Source organism: Oreochromis aureus, linkage group 4, assembly GCF_013358895.1.
Source record: "Oreochromis aureus strain Israel breed Guangdong linkage group 4, ZZ_aureus, whole genome shotgun sequence".
Taxonomy (NCBI): Eukaryota; Metazoa; Chordata; class Actinopteri; order Cichliformes; family Cichlidae; genus Oreochromis; species Oreochromis aureus.
This window is the reverse complement of record NC_052945.1, coordinates 16,438,392-16,459,516: the sequence shown is the minus strand read 5'-3', so window position 1 is coordinate 16,459,516 and position 21,125 is coordinate 16,438,392. Positions and strand designations below refer to the sequence as shown.

Below are 21,125 nucleotides of genomic sequence, written 5' to 3'. Positions count from 1 at the left end.
CTGTCAGTATTTGATTTGAGTGACTCTGCGTGAGTTCTCTGAGTGAGAGAAAGGCAGTGCGTGTGAGACGATTTATGGCGTCTGAAAGAGGTTAGAGCATTTAAAAGGTGTGTATGGAATAAAGGAGTGTGAAATATATTTCTTGGGTGATGAAAAAGTAGGATGTGCTAAAGTTTGAAAGTGTTTTTAATTCAAGAAAACAAAAAACAAAGGAGTTAGATTAGTTTGAGGAACAGGAAATATTGCTCTGTGTATCGGGGCTGCAGCAACAGGAAATAGTGAACAGGAACTGTGCATGCCCATATATGGGAACTGAGTGTGTGCAGAAAGAACACAGAGAGACAGACGAGGAAATGGGAGCAAATGAAGCCTTTAAGAAAAAATGAATATAATACTAATTATATGGTCAATACAGGTGGGCGTCTTTCAACTTTGCAACCTTGAGTTCAGCAGCAGAAAAGTAGATTAAAAGAATTGGGAGAATAAGCCAGTTTTTGGCTCGAAATTGTGCGGCTGGATCTCTCACTTTGTCCCTGAAGCGGAGAAGAAGTTCAAAGGACAGTCAATCGCCTGATGAAGACCGATAGAACATCGTGAACTTGAATACAGCAGGCAAACGGCAGTGCCACTGATCCATTAACCCTGATGACGACTGACGACCAGCAGCAGCATGTAAGAGTAATGTAACATGTACTGTGAAAATACAGGCTGGGCAGTTGAACAGTGGGATAAAGAATTGTGGAAGAGCACTGGACATTGAGTGATATTTTGCCATGCTGGGACTTAATCTGAAAGAAAGACTGTAAAGAAACAGAGAAGAAGACAACAGCTGAGTTGAGACTGTGTTTGCGGGAGCTTTGAAGCCCGAACAGGACATTGTGCAGAGAGGACCAGTGAGAGATGAAGCTGGACGAGTTTGACTCGAGAAGATAGGAGATGATTGGATTGAAAATTGAAACCTGAACTCATGAATTGTTTAGGGATGTCCACCATAGCATAACAAAGAGGTAAACATTAGAAAAGGTAAGAATAATGAAAGAAATAATTGTCATTACCTTAATGAATAGAAAACACACATACAAATTGTTACATGTGAGATTATTTTGAAATGAATCAGAAGTGAGATAGTTTGAATCTAAAGCTCAGTGGTGAAATGCATAAATTAAATATGAATATATAGGATGCAATGAAGAAACAGCTTACACGTAGTGTACATTAACATGAATACATCACAAGGCAACGAAGAACTCAATGAATTAATTTAATGAAGAAGCAGTTTACACCCAATTAACATAAAATGCAGGAAGAACACGCTTACATGCATGGCATAATTGGTGTTTCTGATCAGAGATAGAGAAATGGGTTATTTAACCACTGGTGATAATAATGAAAATGTCTTAGTTTGTTATTTTCAGGGTAAAAGCAGACCCAGGCCAATTCTCCAGATGCAGGAGTCTGAAGAAATTACAGGTTAACATGAATGGATATGTTAAGGCAAGTTTCTGGTTGAATTGTTCACAGCATGATGTGTCCAGGAACCTGAAAAGCAAGCCCCAGCTCCTGGCTGAAGACCAGGAGGGCGGTAATTTAAGGTGGGAAATCAAAATGTGGGTTAGTAACTCGGGAAAAAGAAAACTGACTGCTTAACTGGAGAGTTGGGAAGAAGTCTGGGAGACTGTGAAGTCATAGATGCAAAATAACATATACCCATACACACACAAACAGAAAATGCATTAACCTTATAAAGACAAGCTCCTGAAGCTTAATGAACAGATATTGATTAAAAACCTGGCTAAGAACATAAGCATATGCAATGAAGATCTGCTTGCTGCTTGTATGAGTGAGAGAATGGTGTGAATGGTTCATAAAATAGATGGAAAAACAAAAGAAAAGTGTCTATAAGAGTGACTCAGGAGTGCTCTTGCACTGATTGATCAAAGTAAGTGATTAGTATAGAAAGAATATGAAAATCGTTCAATAATGTGATAAGGTGTAAACATGTATTTTTCTTGTCAAGTTGGCAGTTGAGCTGTGAGTCTATGAGCAGAGACACTTCCTCTCTTCATTTTTTCTTAACACTTCCTGTGTGTGTGTGTGATTGAGGCCTTAAAGGAGGGGTAGATTGTTCAGAGGTGCAAATTTGATTAGGAGGTCTATAAATTAGTGTTGACACATTGTTGTAAGGTGTTAGGCTGAATCTGAGTATGGTAAAGTGCCTAACCGGGGTTATTGTTGTGTACGAAACGGTGCAGCTTTTGGCGAGGTTTTCAGTGTGTCGAACGGGTGAAATTTCAGATTGTTGAAGATTTTTGAGGTTGTTGTTTTATTTTTAATAGAGGGAGTTTTGATAAACATGGACATGTCTAAAAGGGCCCATAGTTTTTATAACAGTGCACTTAGAAAAAACCTGTCAGGTGATTTTGTTTTGTACTTTGATGAGCTAATAATCAGCTCTCTTTTTCATTTTGTTCTAAGCAGGCCTGGAAGAGAGTGAACGGACGGCGTTGACAAAATTACCAAGTACGGAAATCAGGTGGGCATTACAGAATTATAATTGATTACAATCAGAGACTGATTGGCGGCAAGTCTCTGTCTAAAAATGGATTGATCGATTCAATCCAGTCAAAAGTATATAGCGAACTATTTTCCTAAAAAGGAAAACGAAATAAAACAAATGATTGAGCTCATTTTGCTGATGTGGAGCATCTGATGACGTGCGCAGGAGGCTGCAGATCAGCAAAAATATCATGTGAATGCATGTGAGTGAATGTGAGTGACTGGACTAAGGTGGGAATGAATAAATGTGGACAGATTTATCATGTGAGGAAAAGAAAGGGGATGCTTTGTTTTGCTTTTGCCATAGGCAGGACAAGTGGGAGACTTAAATCTGGGAGGCTGATTTTGGGATGCTGATGTTTGCTTTGAGAAAATTTCTTTTACGGGGTTAGATTATGGGATTACATTATATTGTTGGGAGAATGCTAAATGCTAAAAGGGAAACATTGTTTGATGAGATTCAAGTTACCATTAACTGAGGTAACTCAGGATTAATAACTGTTCTGTTCAAGTTTATTTTTGTTATGACATAGACGGGATCATAAAGGGAGAGTTGAGTATGAAATGTAAACTACAGGTTTTGTTTTCAGGAAGTTCCAAGGATCCAGACCTTGCATGGAGCAACGAGTGAAGGAGATTTGACATGATGATTAAATTGATTTTGTTCTTTAAACACAGGTTTTCAGGGCTGAAGCAAAACACCGGAGAGGAGAATTGCTGAGCTGTTCTGGGAAATGAAATGACTAACCTTTTTTCCTTTTAATTTGTTAAGCTTGGGTGGAGCATGTTGAGTTTTTGCCACATGAGATGTGTCAAAAAGAGAGGGATTTAAGATTTAATTTGTTTAATTTGAAAGGGTTTTACTAGGATTTTATAATGATTGGGGTTGTTTGATAATCTAGATATAGTAAAACTGAGGATTTGTTAAAAGAAAGGATTAAAATGAACTGAATTAGGTTTAGAAGATAAAATGCGGTGTTCATAAGAAGTTGTATACAAAACTTAAAGGGGAAACTGTGGGAATAAAGGATATGCTTTGGGAAAATAGTGAACATTTTATGAGTAGAAAATGTGGGATTTTTCTTTTGATTTTAGGATAAGTTGTAACAGTGACATAATGCTAGAATGTTGTTATAAGGTAGGCTTTAGGGTAGAGGAGAGCTTTTATATGAGGATGTTAAAAGTCTCGCTGACTCAAATGAATAATATTGGAGATTATATATGTAGAAATGATTTTTCATACACATTGCATTTTTGTGCCTTTGACGGAGTTGTGGCTCAGAGAGTCGTCTCTTGAGGGTCATAAACTTTTGGTTAACGTTATGATTAGCCAATCTACTGTGAGAATGACCTGAGTTTTGAAGGATTGCACACGCTTACAGACATATAGAGTTCATTAAGACACATGACAGTATTGATTCCAGGCAAAAGGCCTGAAATCCATTTAGCATTTAACTGAATAGGAGTTTTGTTTGTAACTAAACTGTGTGACATGTAAAATATGGAGATAACACATGCAGTTCTAAATTAGTCCTCTTATATAAAATGCAGTTACAGGATAACAAATACTTGTTGAAGGGATCAAGTTTTTGCTTTAAACCAGGTCCAAGGGGGGAAAAGCTTATGTATTTTGGTTAAAACTGATAAAATATAATGACTGATAAAATATAATTAGAATGTACCATTACAGTAAGAGTAGTAAAATGAAATAAAATGATATATTACAACAGGTTATAACACAGGAACTGTGAGTGTTAAAATGAAGTTAGTGTCAACACACAGAAGTTGTTCCTAGGGAGCTTTTAGCTATGATGAAAGTTATTTAGGAGTAATTGATTATATGCTTAAACTTAGTTGATTAAAATGGTTGTTTTTCTTTGATCCTTTTAGTAGAATAAGCCCTTATAATGATTTTATGATGATTTTGCTTGTGAGAGGTGACTTTAGATGAGAGGCCCTTGCAGCAGTGACAGTTTTGTGCACAGGATGTTGGTGATCAGATAAGGAGCAAAGAGGAAGCACATGCAGAGACGTGCTTCCTTCGATTCTCTTGAAGGCAGTGCTTGAAGAGTTTTACAAATGCTGAGTACGGTTGATTAAGATTTGAAAATAAAAGTCAAAAACCAAATACAAAATTAGGTTCATGTTTTGAGTAACATTAGGTTTGAATGAAGAAGACAATTGAGGGACATAAGGCAGGGAAGCCGTACTAGGGAGGAAGGGTTCTGTTTCCTTTGCAGGAGGCCCAGAAGAGAGTGGGACCCAGAAGAGGAGCAGAGACCACTTAAGCATGAAGTGTTCTCAAGTGGGAGCGGGCATTTTATAACTAAGACCACCTAGATGACATGAGGTTGTCTGATTTGTTAAGTCACAGGATGCCAAGAGAGGGTCAGAGCTAAGAACAGTGATCCTAATGTCCATGATGTCTGGGATGGACAGGGGAGCAGCTGAATGGGCCAAGGAGTGACCTAACACACAGTATGGTGACCTCTTGTGGTCAAGAGGTCAAGAGAGGGAGTGTCAGGAATAGAAATATTGTCCTGCTATTAGTTGCTGCTATTTTTATAATCATCATTAACATTTCAGTATTAATAGTGAGGTTGCATTTAGATGCATTCAGATGTTCAAATATATTGGTATTATATTAGTCTTTATTACAGGTCCAAAGAAGAACCATTTTAAATGGTTCTGTTGAATCTATAATTTAAATGTTATTAATGCTTTTATGATCTCTGTGTAGAGGGCAGAGACAGGAAAATACTCTCTGGGCTAAAATGAGACAGGAAACGAAACGCGTCTGCAGAGCATGTTTTGCAGAAGTGAAACCGAAAGCAGAGTGACTGCAAGCCAAAGAGCAGGGTGTTATGCATGTATCGTTGATTAACACACACTTAGTTAGAGGAATCACTGATAGGGGAAAGTTCAGTTTAAGGTCAACTAAGGATCAGAAAAGCAGATGCAAACTCTGCACGCACAGACAGACAAATAGTGAGAGGTCATGACACGTACGCAGTACACAACATGCACGCGCCCTTGCACGTGTACGCACTCACACACACACCATAACAGGTCTATTTTGGTAGGGCAGAAATGCAGAAGTGTGTCAAGTACTTAGAGGAAGTGCAACTGATGTTCCGGGAGATAAGCGACAGCGAGAATGGAGACAGGAAGCATCAGCCGTCGACACGAAGATGATGTTCTATGTTAAAAGTCATTGTGGTTTTGGTGTGACGTAAATCTGCCTAGTAACAGAAAAGGGGGCTGTACAATTCTTAACCCCATAAAACAGTTGTCTGAATATGAGAAAGACAGTTCAACACTGATTGGGTTGTTGAACTCACACATGTGTTCATTAAAATGCCGTCTAAATTGCACACGCCTGGATCTGTGGTTTTTATGGATTCTTCTCTCAATATTGAACCCTTAACAGAGGGAAGCAGTGAGACACAAACAGGGAACAGGCGGGAAAAATAAAAATCAAGCAAAGAGCAATGTCCACAAACAGATACGATTAAAAACAAACTGGAACTGTGTGGCTCAGACTGCTCAGGTGCAACTGCACCTATACATATAATAGAAAGGTAAATCCAACATGAGTAACGCGGGAGCAGAGAAAAGCAGAACGGAGAACTGAGAAAAGCAGGAAGAGGAGGTGTTTGTGCAGCGCAGATGGGAGTGGCTGGAAGAGCGGTAGCAACCTGCCAGACAGTGTTTTGTTTTTGTCTTACACAACCCAAAGGGATAAAACTTTACAAATGTTATGGGTTAAAAACAAGACAAAAACATTGTTTTATGTATACTTACAGTAAACTGGAAAACAAAACATTAAAAAAGAAGAAAAAAGAGGTCATCACAACAGACAGCTCAACATGTTAGGAATCTGCTCACTTATACAGTTTGCATAGTTTTAACACTACACCATCCAGCTGCTATATCTATATATCTGTATCTGTATCTATCTATATCTGTATATAGATATAAAGAGATAGACATATAGATATATAGGTATATAGATATATATATATATATATACTGGTTTGTTACTTATTTATGATTTTTGGGGGTGTTGACAAACCCAAATTTTTCAAATGAAGCTCATGCATAAGGAAGACATTTAATGCTTAAATTAGTCATTATTACTTATGTCAGGGGTTCTTAACCTTTTTTTTTTTTTTTTTTTACTCGGGGCCCAACTTTTTCACTACAAAGTGGCCCAGGGCCCATTCAGATGTTAACACTGTATTCAATAAACTGAGGTTGCTTTTGGTTTGATTTATATTTAATAACTAAATCAAATGTACTTCATTTTAACAACTAAAACCAAATAAACAGGATGATGATGTAATGCAATGTAATAATCACAAAGACATTTATTTATTACTTGTATGTGAACCTGGACATAAAAAAAATGCCAAACAGGTCAACAATTCATGAAACAAATCAAACTGCAAGTAGAAATTGAAAGGTTCAATCAAGCTTAATAATAAAAATAATAATAATTCAATTTTACTACAGCAAAAGAGACAAGAAAAAAAGGGACTCGTCTAGTTGCAAAGAGAAAAATGTAGTACTTTTTAGTCTTTCCAGAAGCTGATGCTGTATGTCTAAGACCATGTCTGTAATACGGTGGCTCACAGTGTCGTTTGAGAGTGGGATGGTCAGTAGCTTCTTTGCAGCAGCCTCTCCGATCAGTTCATGGCACATATATACAGCAACAGGTAAAATCAGTTCACTGCTTCGTTGGGTAGCATTAGTCCACACTTCGCACACTGGGCTCTCAGGTCCGCCTCGTTTCCTCCGTTCACAAACACATACTTCAGGAAGTCAAGGTTGTACTTGCGCAAAAATGTTGCCTTTTGGGAAGGGGGGTTGTCACTTTTATCTTCATTTTTGCATTTTAAGAACTTCTCCATATATTTTGCTATTTGTAAACAGCGGGCAGACTATCTTCTTCTGCTTGCTTATTGAGGCTGATTAAACAACCCCCAACAAGTGGTGGGAAGCTGTATTGAAAGTGAAATTATTTATAATGGACAGGGACACAGGTGTAAAATAAAAATTTTTTCCAGCCCTCAAGGAGTGGCTCACGGCCCAGTGGTTAAGAATCACTGACTTATGAGATGCAGTATCAGTTTATACTGTAAATAACCATAAGAAGGTGGACAGGGTATGCTTTAACACATTTGTGAATCATTCAGAAAAATGGAGGAAAAGGTTGAGAAAAGATTGATATTTATTCTGGTTCTTTTTGTTTTGACAATTTCCCTCAAAAAACAAAAGAAAGTAAACAAACAAAAACAACAAAAAACAAAAAACAATTCCAATTCAGAAGGATTTCCATAAGAGTAATTATTAGTCCTTTATTTATCCAGGTAAAAAATCTCATTGAGATTAAAAATCTCATTTTCAAGAGAGACCTGGCATCATGGGAGTAAAGACTATTCAGGGAGTTATTTCAATGACTTTAAGCATTGAAAAATGTCTTAGTGGAATAAAATAACATCAGGCTATAATATTATGAGTGTGGCTGTAAAACTGTAATGAAGAAGGTCAAATGTTTTTGTCAGATTTTTATAACTTATATTAACAACTGAACTTAAACAAAAATGATGCCGTTTTAGGATACTCATGCTAAAAAAAGAAAAGAATATTTCCTGAAATGTAGAATTTATTGCAAAGGAAAATTAGGATTAACATTTTAAGACAAGCTTTTAGAAATAATGTGTTAATATATTTTTATACAAAATACACCCAGTTCTTTTGTGGGGACACAAATGGCACAGGATACTTGGAAAGACCTGCATAACAACAACAATGGCTGTTAGGTGTGACAGAGGTCAAATTCTGTTAACAGCACACAATGTTGTCAAAATATCACAACAGAGTCTGCTGATGTTACTGCCAAAACAATGTTTATGTAATATTTTTTTGTGAAGAATAAACATAGATGACAGGTCAGAAATGTTGTTGTGAGCAAGAAACTTACAATTAAAGAGCATGACAAGAAGTATGAATGTGTCCTTGAAACAAAACTTTTACAAATAAATCTATGACAAGTTGTGTTTCTCATACACAAATCCATCTTATCCTAATTCAGATATTGTTTTCAAGAAAAACACCCTCTGCTGTGGCTCTAATGTATGAAAACCTGTCAAAAACACATATTTGAGTGTGAAAGGTTGAGATGAAAAACTATTTTTAATCTCATAATCAGACAATTAATTCCACAGTGAAAAGAACTACTGAAATTGAGGAAAAAGATGGACACAATGTAGAGGGATAAAACTAGTCCTGTAGCTGCATGGAGATGGAGCTACTTACCCTAACTGACCAATCCTGTCTCAAAGTTTACAAGATCAATTTTAGGATTCATTAGATTATAGTACTAAACATTTCAGAAATCCCTACCTTTAAATATTTGTAGGTAAATACAATCACAATTTTAATTGTAATTTTAGATAAAATACATTGATATTCCATTTAATTACAGGGGAATTACACCTTAGTTGTGGGCTGTATTATAAAGTGTTACCATGTTTTTGTCTTCTGTGTCAAGTAGACTGATATTACATGTAATGAAATGTGCTATATAATTGTCATTGGCATCTGAATGAGCCATAACTTAATTCATAAAATAAAAACATTAAAATAGATTTGAAATATATGTAGAGTGATGTAATGTAAATCTCTTTCAGTTTTTCCTCAAACTTCTCTGTCAGCCTCAAGATTTGAATCATTAAAGATACAGACATTCTCAAAATCAAAATCAAATGTCACCAAACAACTTTTAAATAGACCACACAAAAACAACTGAAAATGATTGAGACAAAATCAATCAAAGATGATTTTTTGTTTTAATCAGCACTTCCTCTGGGAAAACCTGTTTGTGTCCAGACTTCTGCTGTTTCTACCCAGTCAGCAAATCTGAAACATCCAAAACAGAAAAAAAGGTTTAACAAAGAGCGATAACAAATAGAAACTTTGGTTTCCACTGGTTCCATTAAGGACATTTTTTTTAATTTAAAACATTTAATGTAATACTGATGATGACATTTAAGGATTTACCCAGTGATGTTTCATCGTCTAGACTGGCTGCAAGTTGATCACAATATTTCTTCACCATCTCAAGTTCTGTTGAAACATCTGAAAAACAAAACATTTTTTAATTGTTTCCCGCCAGAGTCACAGTGTCACTCAGTAATTTATAAGTTAATTTAAAAATAGATAGACAAATAGGTAAACAGACTGTGCTATCAGTTGCAAGACTGTAAAGATAAAGAGAAAAGGAAGGAAGTTTTATCAAATGTAATTACAGCAAACTGTCCTGTTTACCTGGGAGTGAGCTCCCATCAGTTTTAAATGAACGTTCAATGGATTCCTTCATAATTTTCTTCAGAATCTCCAGGATGTTTACCTATTTTAAAAATTGTAATTACTTATCACAGATCAAAATGTGTTGAAGTCAAATAAAATTACATTTACAGGTTTAGATAGATAGATAAAACTTGATTAATCCCTCGGGTGGGTTCCTCCGGGAAATTCGGTTTCTCAGGCTGGATTTAAAATATAAATGGAAACATACATTTTTGTGTAACTCTATTCCAGCTAAACATAGAAAAAGCCTTTGGGTGAATTATAACAAAATACGGTCATAATATTTCTTCATAAAACATGACAAACCATCAAACTGTGCAACTTCTCCAACATGGTATTTTTTGCCAGCTCAAACATGTCCTTCTTTGAGTGCACATGGTTCTCAATAGTCTCCCTCATGTTGTACAGCACGCCTTCTCCTTCAAATTCTGCAGCCTCTACAATAAGACAGAAAGCTCCAATCAGATTTCTCTTACTGAATAATGATAAATATAACTATGTGTTTTAGTGCCAAGTTGTGAATCTCTGATCTTATTTCTTACTCTTGTAGCCTTCTTCCATAATGTCTTCAATTGTCTCTATCAGACTGCTGTAGACTCTTTTCTTCTGTTTCCGCATCATTCTGTTCAGTTTTGCCTTAATTTTTTCTTCCTTAGACACAAAACATGAAATACGGATGAACATCATTTTAAATCACATCAAGTCATAAAACATTTTTCCTTTTACTGTCCATTAGTTTAGACAGTAAAGTTTCATCTCTTACCTCTGTCTTGAGAAACCTGAACTGCAGTTCAGCACTTTTGTACTTTTCAGTCAGAGAATCAGTGTTAAGAGAAAATTCATTGATGACTCCACTGAATGCTCCGCGTTCTGAGTCATTTCTAAAACATATAAACATTGTGGTTATTAATGGCAGAATTGGCAAGTTTAAATGTTATAAATTATCTTGAATAATATTATGTGACTGTTTAGAAATTGTTTTTTCTTACGGGAAGGTCTTTCTGAATTCTTCATCAATGCTGTCAATCAGACCTGAAGCCAACTTCATGTTAAGGTTTATTAGGGTCCCGTTCTTTGGTTTGTGGACGCCACCATTCTCAACGACACACTTCAGTACCCTGTGAAAAGCACCACCCTTCTTTCCCTAAAACAAAAAAGAAAACAGAATAATTTAAATACATACTCCTGTCAAATCTGTTGTTTTGTTGTAACTATATTTAAAATACATACACGATACAAGAAGTTCTTGAGTTTTTCTCCATATGAACGTTTGGATTTCTCAACGCCATCATTAAGACATTTTTCAAAAGCCATATAGGTCTCTTCCATTTCTTTTCGGACATTTTCAAGTTGGAGGTTCATGATTCTCTCAAGTTCTGCACACACCTCACCTTTTTTGCTATCCTGAAAAATATTTGAATAAAACCATAAAAACTACTTGTCGTTTCTTATAGGTTTTTGAATTCAGTTGGTTTTAAAAATCACTTTTCTGCAATAAGAACCTGAGAAACTAAATATAACAGCAAAAATACATGAGACAATTAATAACCCATAAATTCTTAAATAAAAAAAAAAAAACTAAATAAGAAACACAAAGACAATTGAGAAATCCCAGAATGTAAGAGAATGTTGCTGTGTATCTTTTACTTGACCTTACCACTCCTCTGGAGTTGGCTCCTTGAATCAAAGACAGAATCCCATAAGCTCCATTCACATAGTTTACTGTCTCAGAGTGACAGTCATTGAGCTCTTGCAAAAATCCCTGAAGTTTGGTTATTTCTGTTAAGAAGAAATTTCAGTGCCACAGTTTGACATTACACACTATAATTCAAAATAAATAATTTTTCTTTCAGTCAGAGGAAACTAAAACAACATGTGCACTGAGACTTCACCTACCGGTCTCTTGTGGACTTAGATGCTTCCCTTTTAGGAACTCTCTGGAGCTCACTGTGAACACTTTGAAACTGTCATCAGTGAAGTGTTTCTGGGGAAAGATGATTTAATTTTAAAGCATCCTTACAACTGTGGAGAGTCTGTATTATTTTCTGTCAGCCTATAAAACTCACCTTAATCCTGGTTCGCTTGTTGAATGCTTTCTTTACTCCATCCTTGGCTTGCATGTTTCTTTTAACTATTCGATCATGGATATCAGCTGATGAACTACAAGAAATTTGCATATATGTACTGTTACCATCATCACTAGTATCATAATTTGGGGCAGGCTGGGTGGTTTTGATTTACTCTTGGGCTATATCCACATGTCCACAGGTATTTTTGAAAACTGAGATTTTCTGTCTTCGTTTAAAAAAACCCATCCACATCCGCAGTTTAAAAAAAATATCTCTGTTCACATGTAAACGCAAAAACAAAGTCAAACGCTGTCAAGAACATGCCAAATCCTAACCTTCTAGAAATATTGGCAAATCAGAAGTCTAGAAGCCTGGGAGGGAACGAGTAAACACAAAACCTTAAATACTTCTGAAAAGTTTTTGTTTTTCTGGAAAGGCAGCTAATTTTGTGTTACTTTTCAAGTGCCTTCATTATTTGAAATTTTAATAACTAAAGACAGTATTTTGGATTTTGCCTTACTGGCTCTCTTGGAGTTTACAATTTCACATTAGTCTGAGTGATTCAAAATCATAAATTGCAGCGCAGTGAAATATGGCTGGTGTAGACTCACAATTTAGGAATAGACAAGATGCATACAGCATACAAATATTTAATTTTAAAAAATTAAATTTATTCAAAAACAATGACGCGTTGGTATCGGGATTTGGCTTGTGTTTAATGTAGAAGCCATGTCCGAAGTTCACCAAATTCATGGGCTGTAGACGGCCTTCGCAGTCTACATGGGCCGGGTCCTCAGGAGGCCGGGTAGGCCGGAAGTGAGTGGCTGTGAAATTTGACGATCTAGCCTTCAGTTTTGCGTCACCAGCTGTCTCGGAGTTTAATAACCTCAGCCGTCTTTGCTATCTAACATATAGCAGGACACTGGAGTAAATTCTCGATCATCTCACACTTCTGTTTAATCAGTTTTCTGTTTGACGTTTATTCAGCTGTGTAAAAACCCAGGAGGAACCCACCCGAGGGATTAATAAAGTTTTATTTAATCTAATAATTTTAATCTCAGCCAAAATGATTTACTCACAAACAAATAACATAATATAACATAACATAACATAACATAAAAAAAAACAAACAATAAAAATTTCAGTCGTCTAAGTGACTTATATATCATATTTAACCTGAGTAGCGAAAGACCAGGGGAGGTTTGAAAACAATGTGCCAGGAGTTCGCTGTTCTCGAGCTATCGAGCTGGTGGGTAACAGACGTCTCCGAAAAAGTCGGAGCACTTTTGCAAATATGTGATGTTTTGATAAACCAAGCACATACTTGAAGTTTACACAGCTACATTCTCACCTGAAAATATCTTGAAAGTTTATTTTGTGACCCAGCAAGAGTGGGAAACTGGAATTGGCTGGGCCGCGCTGTGAATTCTGGGAATTGTGACGAAATCTCTGTATTCCAGTTAAACGCAGAAACTGAGTTTTCAAAAATCTCCATGTTGGCACGAGTTTTTAAAAAATCTCAGTTATTAGTGATACAAAACACAGTTTACGTGTGGACGAAAAGCCCAAACCCATAGAAAAAGCTGCGTTTTCAAAAATACCCATGTAGGTGTGGACGTAGCCTTGGCCTTTAGGCGGAAATATGGGAGGCTCTCTTTCTGACGAAGCTGAGCTTTCCCAGGCTGTCGCACACCTGTAACTCATGGTCATCGCCTAAATTGTGTTTAAAAACTGGCTGTGGCACTGCTTCTCTGCCACCTTAGGGTGCTGCTCTCCACTAATTCACCAGTTCATTTTATATATTTCTTTCATTGTAGATAAACCTATTAAACATCACATTAGTTGTGCAGGTCTGCCTTGCGGATCCAGTTTATAATGATATGACGTTATTTGTTTAATGTATTTATTTTGACTGTTAAAAAAACAAACAAACTCGCAAATATCGGAGACTGGTAGCATTTATTCTTAAAGCACTCGGAGAGAGACCACCATGTTCTACTTGGATCGTGACGTCACCACACGCTGACATGCTTACATACAAATTCTTTTTTTTGTCACAGCAACTACTTTAACTTTGTTGCTGAAGGACTGTGTAATGGCACTTTTGCTTTACAATGTAAAATTGTTGAATTACTCGACTGTAAGGACCAGGATATGCATGATTTCCTATAATCTCATAGATTATGTGCAACATACATTAAAGCTACTATGATGTCAGTTTCATCTCTTTCTCCTCCTGCTCTCCAGTTATTGCTCACCCTCTTCTCTCTTGCTGTCCCTCTACCACTGCCTTTCCCACTCTCCGCTATTCCGCTCCCTCTCTGTTTATTACTCAGTCCACCATCTTCAGTAAACTTTATAAAATTGTATCAGCCTCTGAGACTCCTTTTGGCCCAAATGTTCTAACAAAGGCTCAACCCTGTGCTTCATTTTTTCTCTAGCCTGCGTTGATCTTATATGGAAACATCATGTAATTGATCAGCATTCAAAAAATACTTACAGATCATCTGAATCATCAAGAAGATCAGACTTGGTGCAGATAAAGTGAATTTGCTGACATTCGCCACCATTTCCAATCAGACTACTGACACTTTCCAGGATATCCCAGGCCTCTTTCTCTGATGCTGCTCGATTAATTTCAGTCACAATCCATACAGTAGAACAATCTCCAACTATCTGAAAGGAGAATAACATGTCTCAGTGCTTAATAGAAAGATGACTGTTTACAGACAACACAGTATAAGCAAAGAACAGTAAATGTGAATTACCCCTTTCCACATCTGATCTCTGCTCTTGTTACAGTCACCATTTCCAGGAAGGTCCACAAGTGTGACATGCTGGAGAAAAGGATTGGTTGGCACCCTGACAGTCACACACTTCACTAGTGGCCAAAACCACTTTTTTCCTTCATTACCTTCTCCTTGCTTTGAATCACTTCTTGTGTACTTGACAAATTCTGCAGAAAGTTCATTAGCCTGCAATAAATAGTAAAAGCAGTGCAGTTTAATTTCAGTCCTCAATGCAAGTGCTTTACAAAAACCATTAAAAAGTCAGTGACATAAAAAAATACTAAAAGAAATTGAATCACTAAAAGCTGAATAATTAGTTTTCAATTTTAGATTTAAATGATCTGATTGTGTCATGTACAATCATGTGTATCACAGAAGTATAGGACAATATAGTTTTGTTTTTTTAATTCAAAACCAAAATGAAAATAGATTTTTATGATTTATTTAAAAATTTTTTTATTTAAATCACACTAAGTAGACTTTTGGTCTCAACAGTAAGTATTACTATTAGCATGTGGGCATTTTGCACAGTTGTCCACCACTTTGAGACATTAATTACACTGATTTAGTTAAGTTTGTGGCCACTTTGATTCAGTCTTTGCTGACTTCCCATATGGAAAAGAAATAGAAAAAACAGATTTGGCTTGCTTCATATAGTGAATCATATAAGGCTTATATGATTTACTCATGAGAGTGGCCACTTTCTCATTACTTTCATATATTGTTTTAGGAAGTATCCAAAACATACAAGTTTCATTTATATAATTTTTCAAGGGATCTTATATCTGTTTTCACTCTTGTATGCTTTTCATACAAGTTTCACACAAGACAGATACAAACTTTATAAGATATATATATCTTTTACATATGGGTTTGCTCAGCAGTGAATTTCTACGGAGCAATTTAAAGTGTAAAACTAGGTTAAAATAGGGAACTGATCACTGTTGTGTGAAGAGGTAAAGGCTCTTACTGCGATTTAAAAAAATAAAAACCATGCTCTACATAACGGACCTGGACCAGTCTTGGGTCTTGTTAATCACAGTTATTACAAGAATAGATTTTTTTCTGGAAATGCGATCATCTAAAGATCATTGTGGAAACTCACTAAGATCTGTTTCGATCACTGGATCTGTTTTCAGTGTTTTGTTTTTTGGACTTTTGAATCTATGCTGCATGCTATTTTCAGAAGTGAGTTATGATTCTAGTTTTAGTCTTTTGTTAATTTTTTCAGTTCCCTTTTGTGTCCAGGTTGTCCTAGTTTCACCTGTGTGTCCTTTCCAGCATCCCCAGTGTGTGGTCTATCATGGCTGTCTGTTATAGTAGTAATGTCAGAGTTTTTGTCTTACTGATTCACATGTCAAAATCTTCCGCCTGGATTCGAGAAATTCTGGAATTTCTTTGAAATATTTGCGATCCATGAGGTTTTCAAAGGACCTTCTCCAGTCTTCTCCATACAGTGCTGACAGCTTTTCAACAGCATCATGATAATCCTCATCTTCCTTGTCCTGATTTTTTTTATTGCGAAGAAACTGACGAAATGACCACAACTCATCGTTCCACTCCTACAAAAATAGATGACATGCCATTTATTGAGGTATGTACCCAGCCTTAAGCTCCAAGAACTGCACTGTAACACAAATACTAAACAAACTTTGAGAATTTATTTTACCTCCTTTGTGATGAACTCAATTTCTGCTTCATACTCTGAGCTGTGTGTGTTAGCTTCCAGTTTTATCATGACTGAGGTGCAGGCATTGATGCTTCCTGAGGGTAAAAGATTCTTCTCTTTGATGATGGCATTTATCAAAGAGCTCTTTCCAGCCCCAGTTTTACCAAAGACACCAACCAGCTCCCTCTTGTCTGTCTCCAAATCACTGATCTTTTTCCTGTTGAACAATATTTTAAACATGGTTAAACGATTCAGTCATGAAAACATTTTTAAGCATGCGTCAAAAGGTTTCAAAGAGAGTTATAATCATGGTAGTGATTATTCAATGAATCATTACTAGATATTTCAGTTTTATACACTGGTTCCACAAATTGTTAACTGTATGTTGTTTTATTTTACTACTGAATTATTTCAGCATCTATAATTGTACTGCTGTATGTCAGCAGTCTGTGTCATACAATCTGACACAAGAAAGCAAAGAACCAAAAGGGATCAAGTATTAGCAGCACGATGGCATGACATTTAGCACTGTCTCACACCACCATCTGGCTGGGGGCCTTTTTGTTTTGAGTTTATCTCCATGTTTGCCTCAGTTCGCTTCCGGTACTCTGGCTTTCTCCCACAGTCCAAAGACATGCAATTAGTATTGATTCTAAATCCTCATCAATGTGGTTACTCATTCCTGTGACTGTTTCTTGCTGTAACGAGTGTGACATTCAGAAAGTTTGTTTGGACTGAATTATTTTAATTGCTGTGATTATCTGAATATACTGCTTATTTTTGTGTGTGTCAAGACTCTTGAAAAGGGGACCATCTTCTGTATGTGACTAAATTACACATAACTAACAGCTTTTGAGGATGTTTTACAGATATTTGGTGCATCTTTGCTTTCTTTAAAAACAATCTCTCTTTGATCTATTTGTGAAACTGTCACATGATCAGGAGTGGAACCAGGCCCATACATTACAAAATATGAAAAAAACTAAATACTTACTTCAAGAAAGCACTGAGTTTGTCTTGGTCATTTAGTCTGGCATGTACAAATGTCATGATGTTTTTTACATCAGACAGTATTGATTCTGTGGACAAAAAAGTAAAAAACTATTTAGAAGGAATTATAGACTAGAATAACCAGAAAATGTAAAATCTCATGTTTAAAAAAAACAAAACAAACCTGTGTGAATTAGAGTATATGAGGAGCATAATGTGACCACTTACCAATCAAACTTACTATACCATGCATCATGTGACTGTTAAATTTTGACAACAGGCCAAAGAAAAAGTAATTTCTAGCAAAGATGAAACTCACATGTTGGACAAATTGTGCTGCACAGAAATTTAACCCTATAGTGGCTTAAACCATGACACTGTTTAGAAGAAACATAAATACCTGCAAATCCTGGCATTGACTGACGCTGTCGCTTAGCTGGTGACTGCAACCTGCTGGCATCACTTTGAAGGTCTGATTTTCTCTTTCCTGATTGGATAAAAACAACAAAAAATAAGAACAAAAAACGTGTTTCTCTCAGCATTGTAATTTATTCTTAGGAAAGTTATGTCGATTGCAAAAAAATATTGGTGCCTTTAAATCACAGACTAATATGAGATGCAATAAATACGATGCATGTGTCTCACCTGTATCACTTGTGGATGGCAAGACCTGAGGATGAATATGAGTTATACAGGAAATTATCACTATTTGCATTGGCATTGCTCTTTAACAACATTTAAAGGACACTAACATACAAGTTTTACAATCAACAAACTTAAATGCAGTTATGTTTTCAACCAGCAGACTGATGAAGAATATATTATAAATTACCTTTTTCTTAGTAAACATCTATGAGACAATTCTATTAAGTCCCAGTCACAAAGACCTACAGAGATTGTTGGCGATTCCCCGAGCTGGGCAAAATGTATATTCTCCAACCTTCTATGAATTAAGTTTTTAGATTCAGTCATTTATTGGTTTCTGTGTGGTCAGTCTCTGTAGACCAGAGAATGGAGCTTTACTTTGTCTCAGGTAGTTGGCCTAAATGTCTGAAATTCAGTATAACCCTTACCTGAACCACATCAGGTACCTCTTCATGCTCCTGTTCACACTGTTGATAAAAAGTGCAAAGCAGTGTTTAATATTAAGCTCTTAAACATGTATTAAAATTTGTATTTGTCATATGGACATTAAATCTGAAAGAAAAAACAGTTTTAAACTGACTTGAAAAGAAATGACTGTTTCCTGATTTGAGGTTTGTTCTTCCTACAACAGTAAAAACAGTTCAAATCTATATTAGTTAAGAATTAATAAAATTACTCTACAAATAATTACTGCCAGTGAGACACAGGAGGCCAGGATCACAGAATTGGAGACTGCTTCACACCCTCAAAAATCACATAGCTAGCCAGGCCCCTTTAGCCGGTGGAGCCAAAGGTAGTGTAGGCCCAGTTAGCTCCCACTGGCAGATTGTCCCGAGCAGCCGGGGAAACAGGATGACTGGGTGATGATGATGAGGAAGCATAGTCTTAAACAGAAGCCCCTGGCACACCACCAACCTGTTCATGTGTCTAACTGTTTTTCCCCACTTTTTGAAACACCTGCCAGGCATCAAACTCTGGTAATTGGTGATTCTGTTCTGACACATTTGAAGCTAGAGACACCAGCAAAGACGACCAGAACAGGTGACACTGAGGGAAATGTAAAACTGAAAGGTAAACATAAATTCGGCAAAACTGTAATTTACGTCGGCAGTAATGACATTCGGTTATGTCAATCGGAGGTACTAAAATTAATATAAAAATCAGTATGTTACCCTACAGGCAACAAAATGGAGCTTTCCTTTGTCTCAGGCAGTTGGCTAATATGTCTGAAATTCAGTAAAATCCTTACCTGAACCAGACCAGCTGCTTCTTCATGCTCCTGTTCAAGCTGCAGATAAAAAGTGCAAAGCCGAATACAATACTGAGCACTTAAACATGTACTAAAAACTGTATTTCTCATATAGATACTGAATCTCAAGGCAACAAAATAGTTTGTAACTTAATTGAAAAGAAATGACTGTTTCTTGATTTGTGTTTTGTTCTTTCTAGCACGATCAAAACATTGCAAATCCATCTTAGTAAAGAGTTAACAAAAATTGCGCTAGATATTATTACGAGTGTTGGGCAAATTACTTTGAAAAATTAATTCGTTATAGTTAGTAGTTACTAACTCAATTAGTTTTTTGAAGAAGTAACTGAGTTACAATATTTTAAAAGTAAATTATTACTAGGAAAAGTCACTATTACGTTACTTAAAAAAAATCCATATTTTTTTTTTTTTTTTTGTACACACACACAAATAGATGCACAAACCTAAAAATGTCAGATATTCTGGTTTACAAGGTTACAAAACTGAGTTCACAACTACACATTTGATTTACAAGTACAAAATATTTATGACCACAATTTAAGCCCATAGAAAGGGTGGAGTTTTTTGTTTTTGCTCCTTAGAAAATGCAGCTTTTACAGTTTCTTCCTGCAGCAAACATAGCAATAGTATTTAGGAGAAAACCTATCTAATTTAAAGTCTCCACTATAAATTAGCTGAAGACAGCTTCAACCATCTGTGTGTTGAAAAACTGTAACACGTCCACACCACATTTTCTTGTTAGTAACAGTAACAGCGTTGTAACGATAGAAATAGCAAATAGTTAGATTACTAGTTACTGAAAAAAGTAACAGCGTTACTTTTGTCACTGTTGTTTCCATCACTGATTATTACTGCCAGTGCATTTTTAAATATACAGATAATTCTAACAAAAATTCACCTCTGTATATAGCAACATTAAAAAAAAAAACTTAATTACCTTTAACAGCTTGAGTTTCTTCTTGAATTTCACTCTTGGTCCAGCTTTTGTGATCAAATTATCAATTTCTCGATCATCAAGCTCACACAGACTTTCAGCATCGATTTGTTCATCTGCAGTTAAAAATAAAGTTGCAGAGATAAAGTTTATTCTCAACTTGCTTCAGAAATTCTTGTTAATGAGTGAAAAAGCAATCAGCACAGATCTATGAGCTGTTTTACAGTTAACAGATCACATCGGAATCAATATCTGTACCCATCACGGATTCACGTTAATACTTTACCTTTAAATTTCTCCACCCACTCACTTAGCCCCCATTCAAGCAGTTTGTTTCTTACGAAATCATCCATGACCAAGAAATGAAACTGAAACTGAAATATAAAATGTAATATTTAACCAGACAGTACTGCTTTAAAGATTAGACATTTGTGACCAACTTCTCCTTTAATGCATATATAATCAGAGACAATGATATTAAATTCAGATTCAGCAGTTCAAACTGCTCACCTTTTGTTAGAAGTAATGCAGGAAAAGGCTGCTGACGGAGATGTGAGGGAAGCAGTGAGGCACAAACAGGAAAAAATAAAAATAAAAATCGAGCAAAAAGCAAAGTCCACAAACAGATACGGTTAAAATCAAATTGGAACTGTGTGACTGCACAATTGAAACCGCATCTATACATATAATAGAAAAGGTAAATCCAACATGAGTAAAGCGGGTGCAGGGAAAAGCAGAACGGTGAACTGAGAAAACCAGGAAGAGGAGGTGTTTGTGCAGCGCAGAAGGGTGTGGCTGGCAGACAGGTAACAACCTGCCTCGGAGCAAA

The 21,125-nt window shown here is 36.1% G+C and overlaps 1 protein-coding gene across 3 annotated transcripts; it reads right to left on the bottom strand.

The window, feature by feature from the left end:
• Positions 1-7,771: 7,771 nt before the first annotated feature.
• Positions 7,772-21,042, bottom strand: LOC116332132 (nuclear GTPase SLIP-GC-like). 3 transcript variants are annotated; one of them, XM_039611681.1, is made up of 24 exons: positions 20,807-21,042; positions 20,583-20,670; positions 20,300-20,412; positions 19,342-19,380; positions 18,673-18,714; positions 18,521-18,559; positions 18,093-18,117; positions 17,848-17,934; positions 17,452-17,536; positions 16,458-16,674; positions 16,135-16,350; positions 14,768-14,974; positions 14,500-14,675; positions 11,997-12,090; positions 11,827-11,914; positions 11,588-11,709; positions 11,161-11,334; positions 10,920-11,074; positions 10,694-10,811; positions 10,473-10,581; positions 10,237-10,367; positions 9,889-9,970; positions 9,622-9,699; positions 7,772-9,480 (listed from the first exon to the last, which is right to left on the bottom strand). In XM_039611681.1, exons 2-24 carry the CDS (start codon positions 20,647-20,649, stop codon positions 9,464-9,466), a joined length of 2,481 nt encoding a protein of 826 aa, XP_039467615.1. In that variant the 5' UTR covers positions 20,650-20,670; positions 20,807-21,042; the 3' UTR covers positions 7,772-9,463. The 3 variants fall into 3 exon arrangements, with proteins under 3 accessions (XP_039467615.1, XP_039467616.1, XP_039467617.1); XM_039611682.1 differs by having other exon boundaries at positions 20,583-20,664; XM_039611683.1 differs by lacking the exon at positions 18,673-18,714.
• Positions 21,043-21,125: the final 83 nt, after the last annotated feature.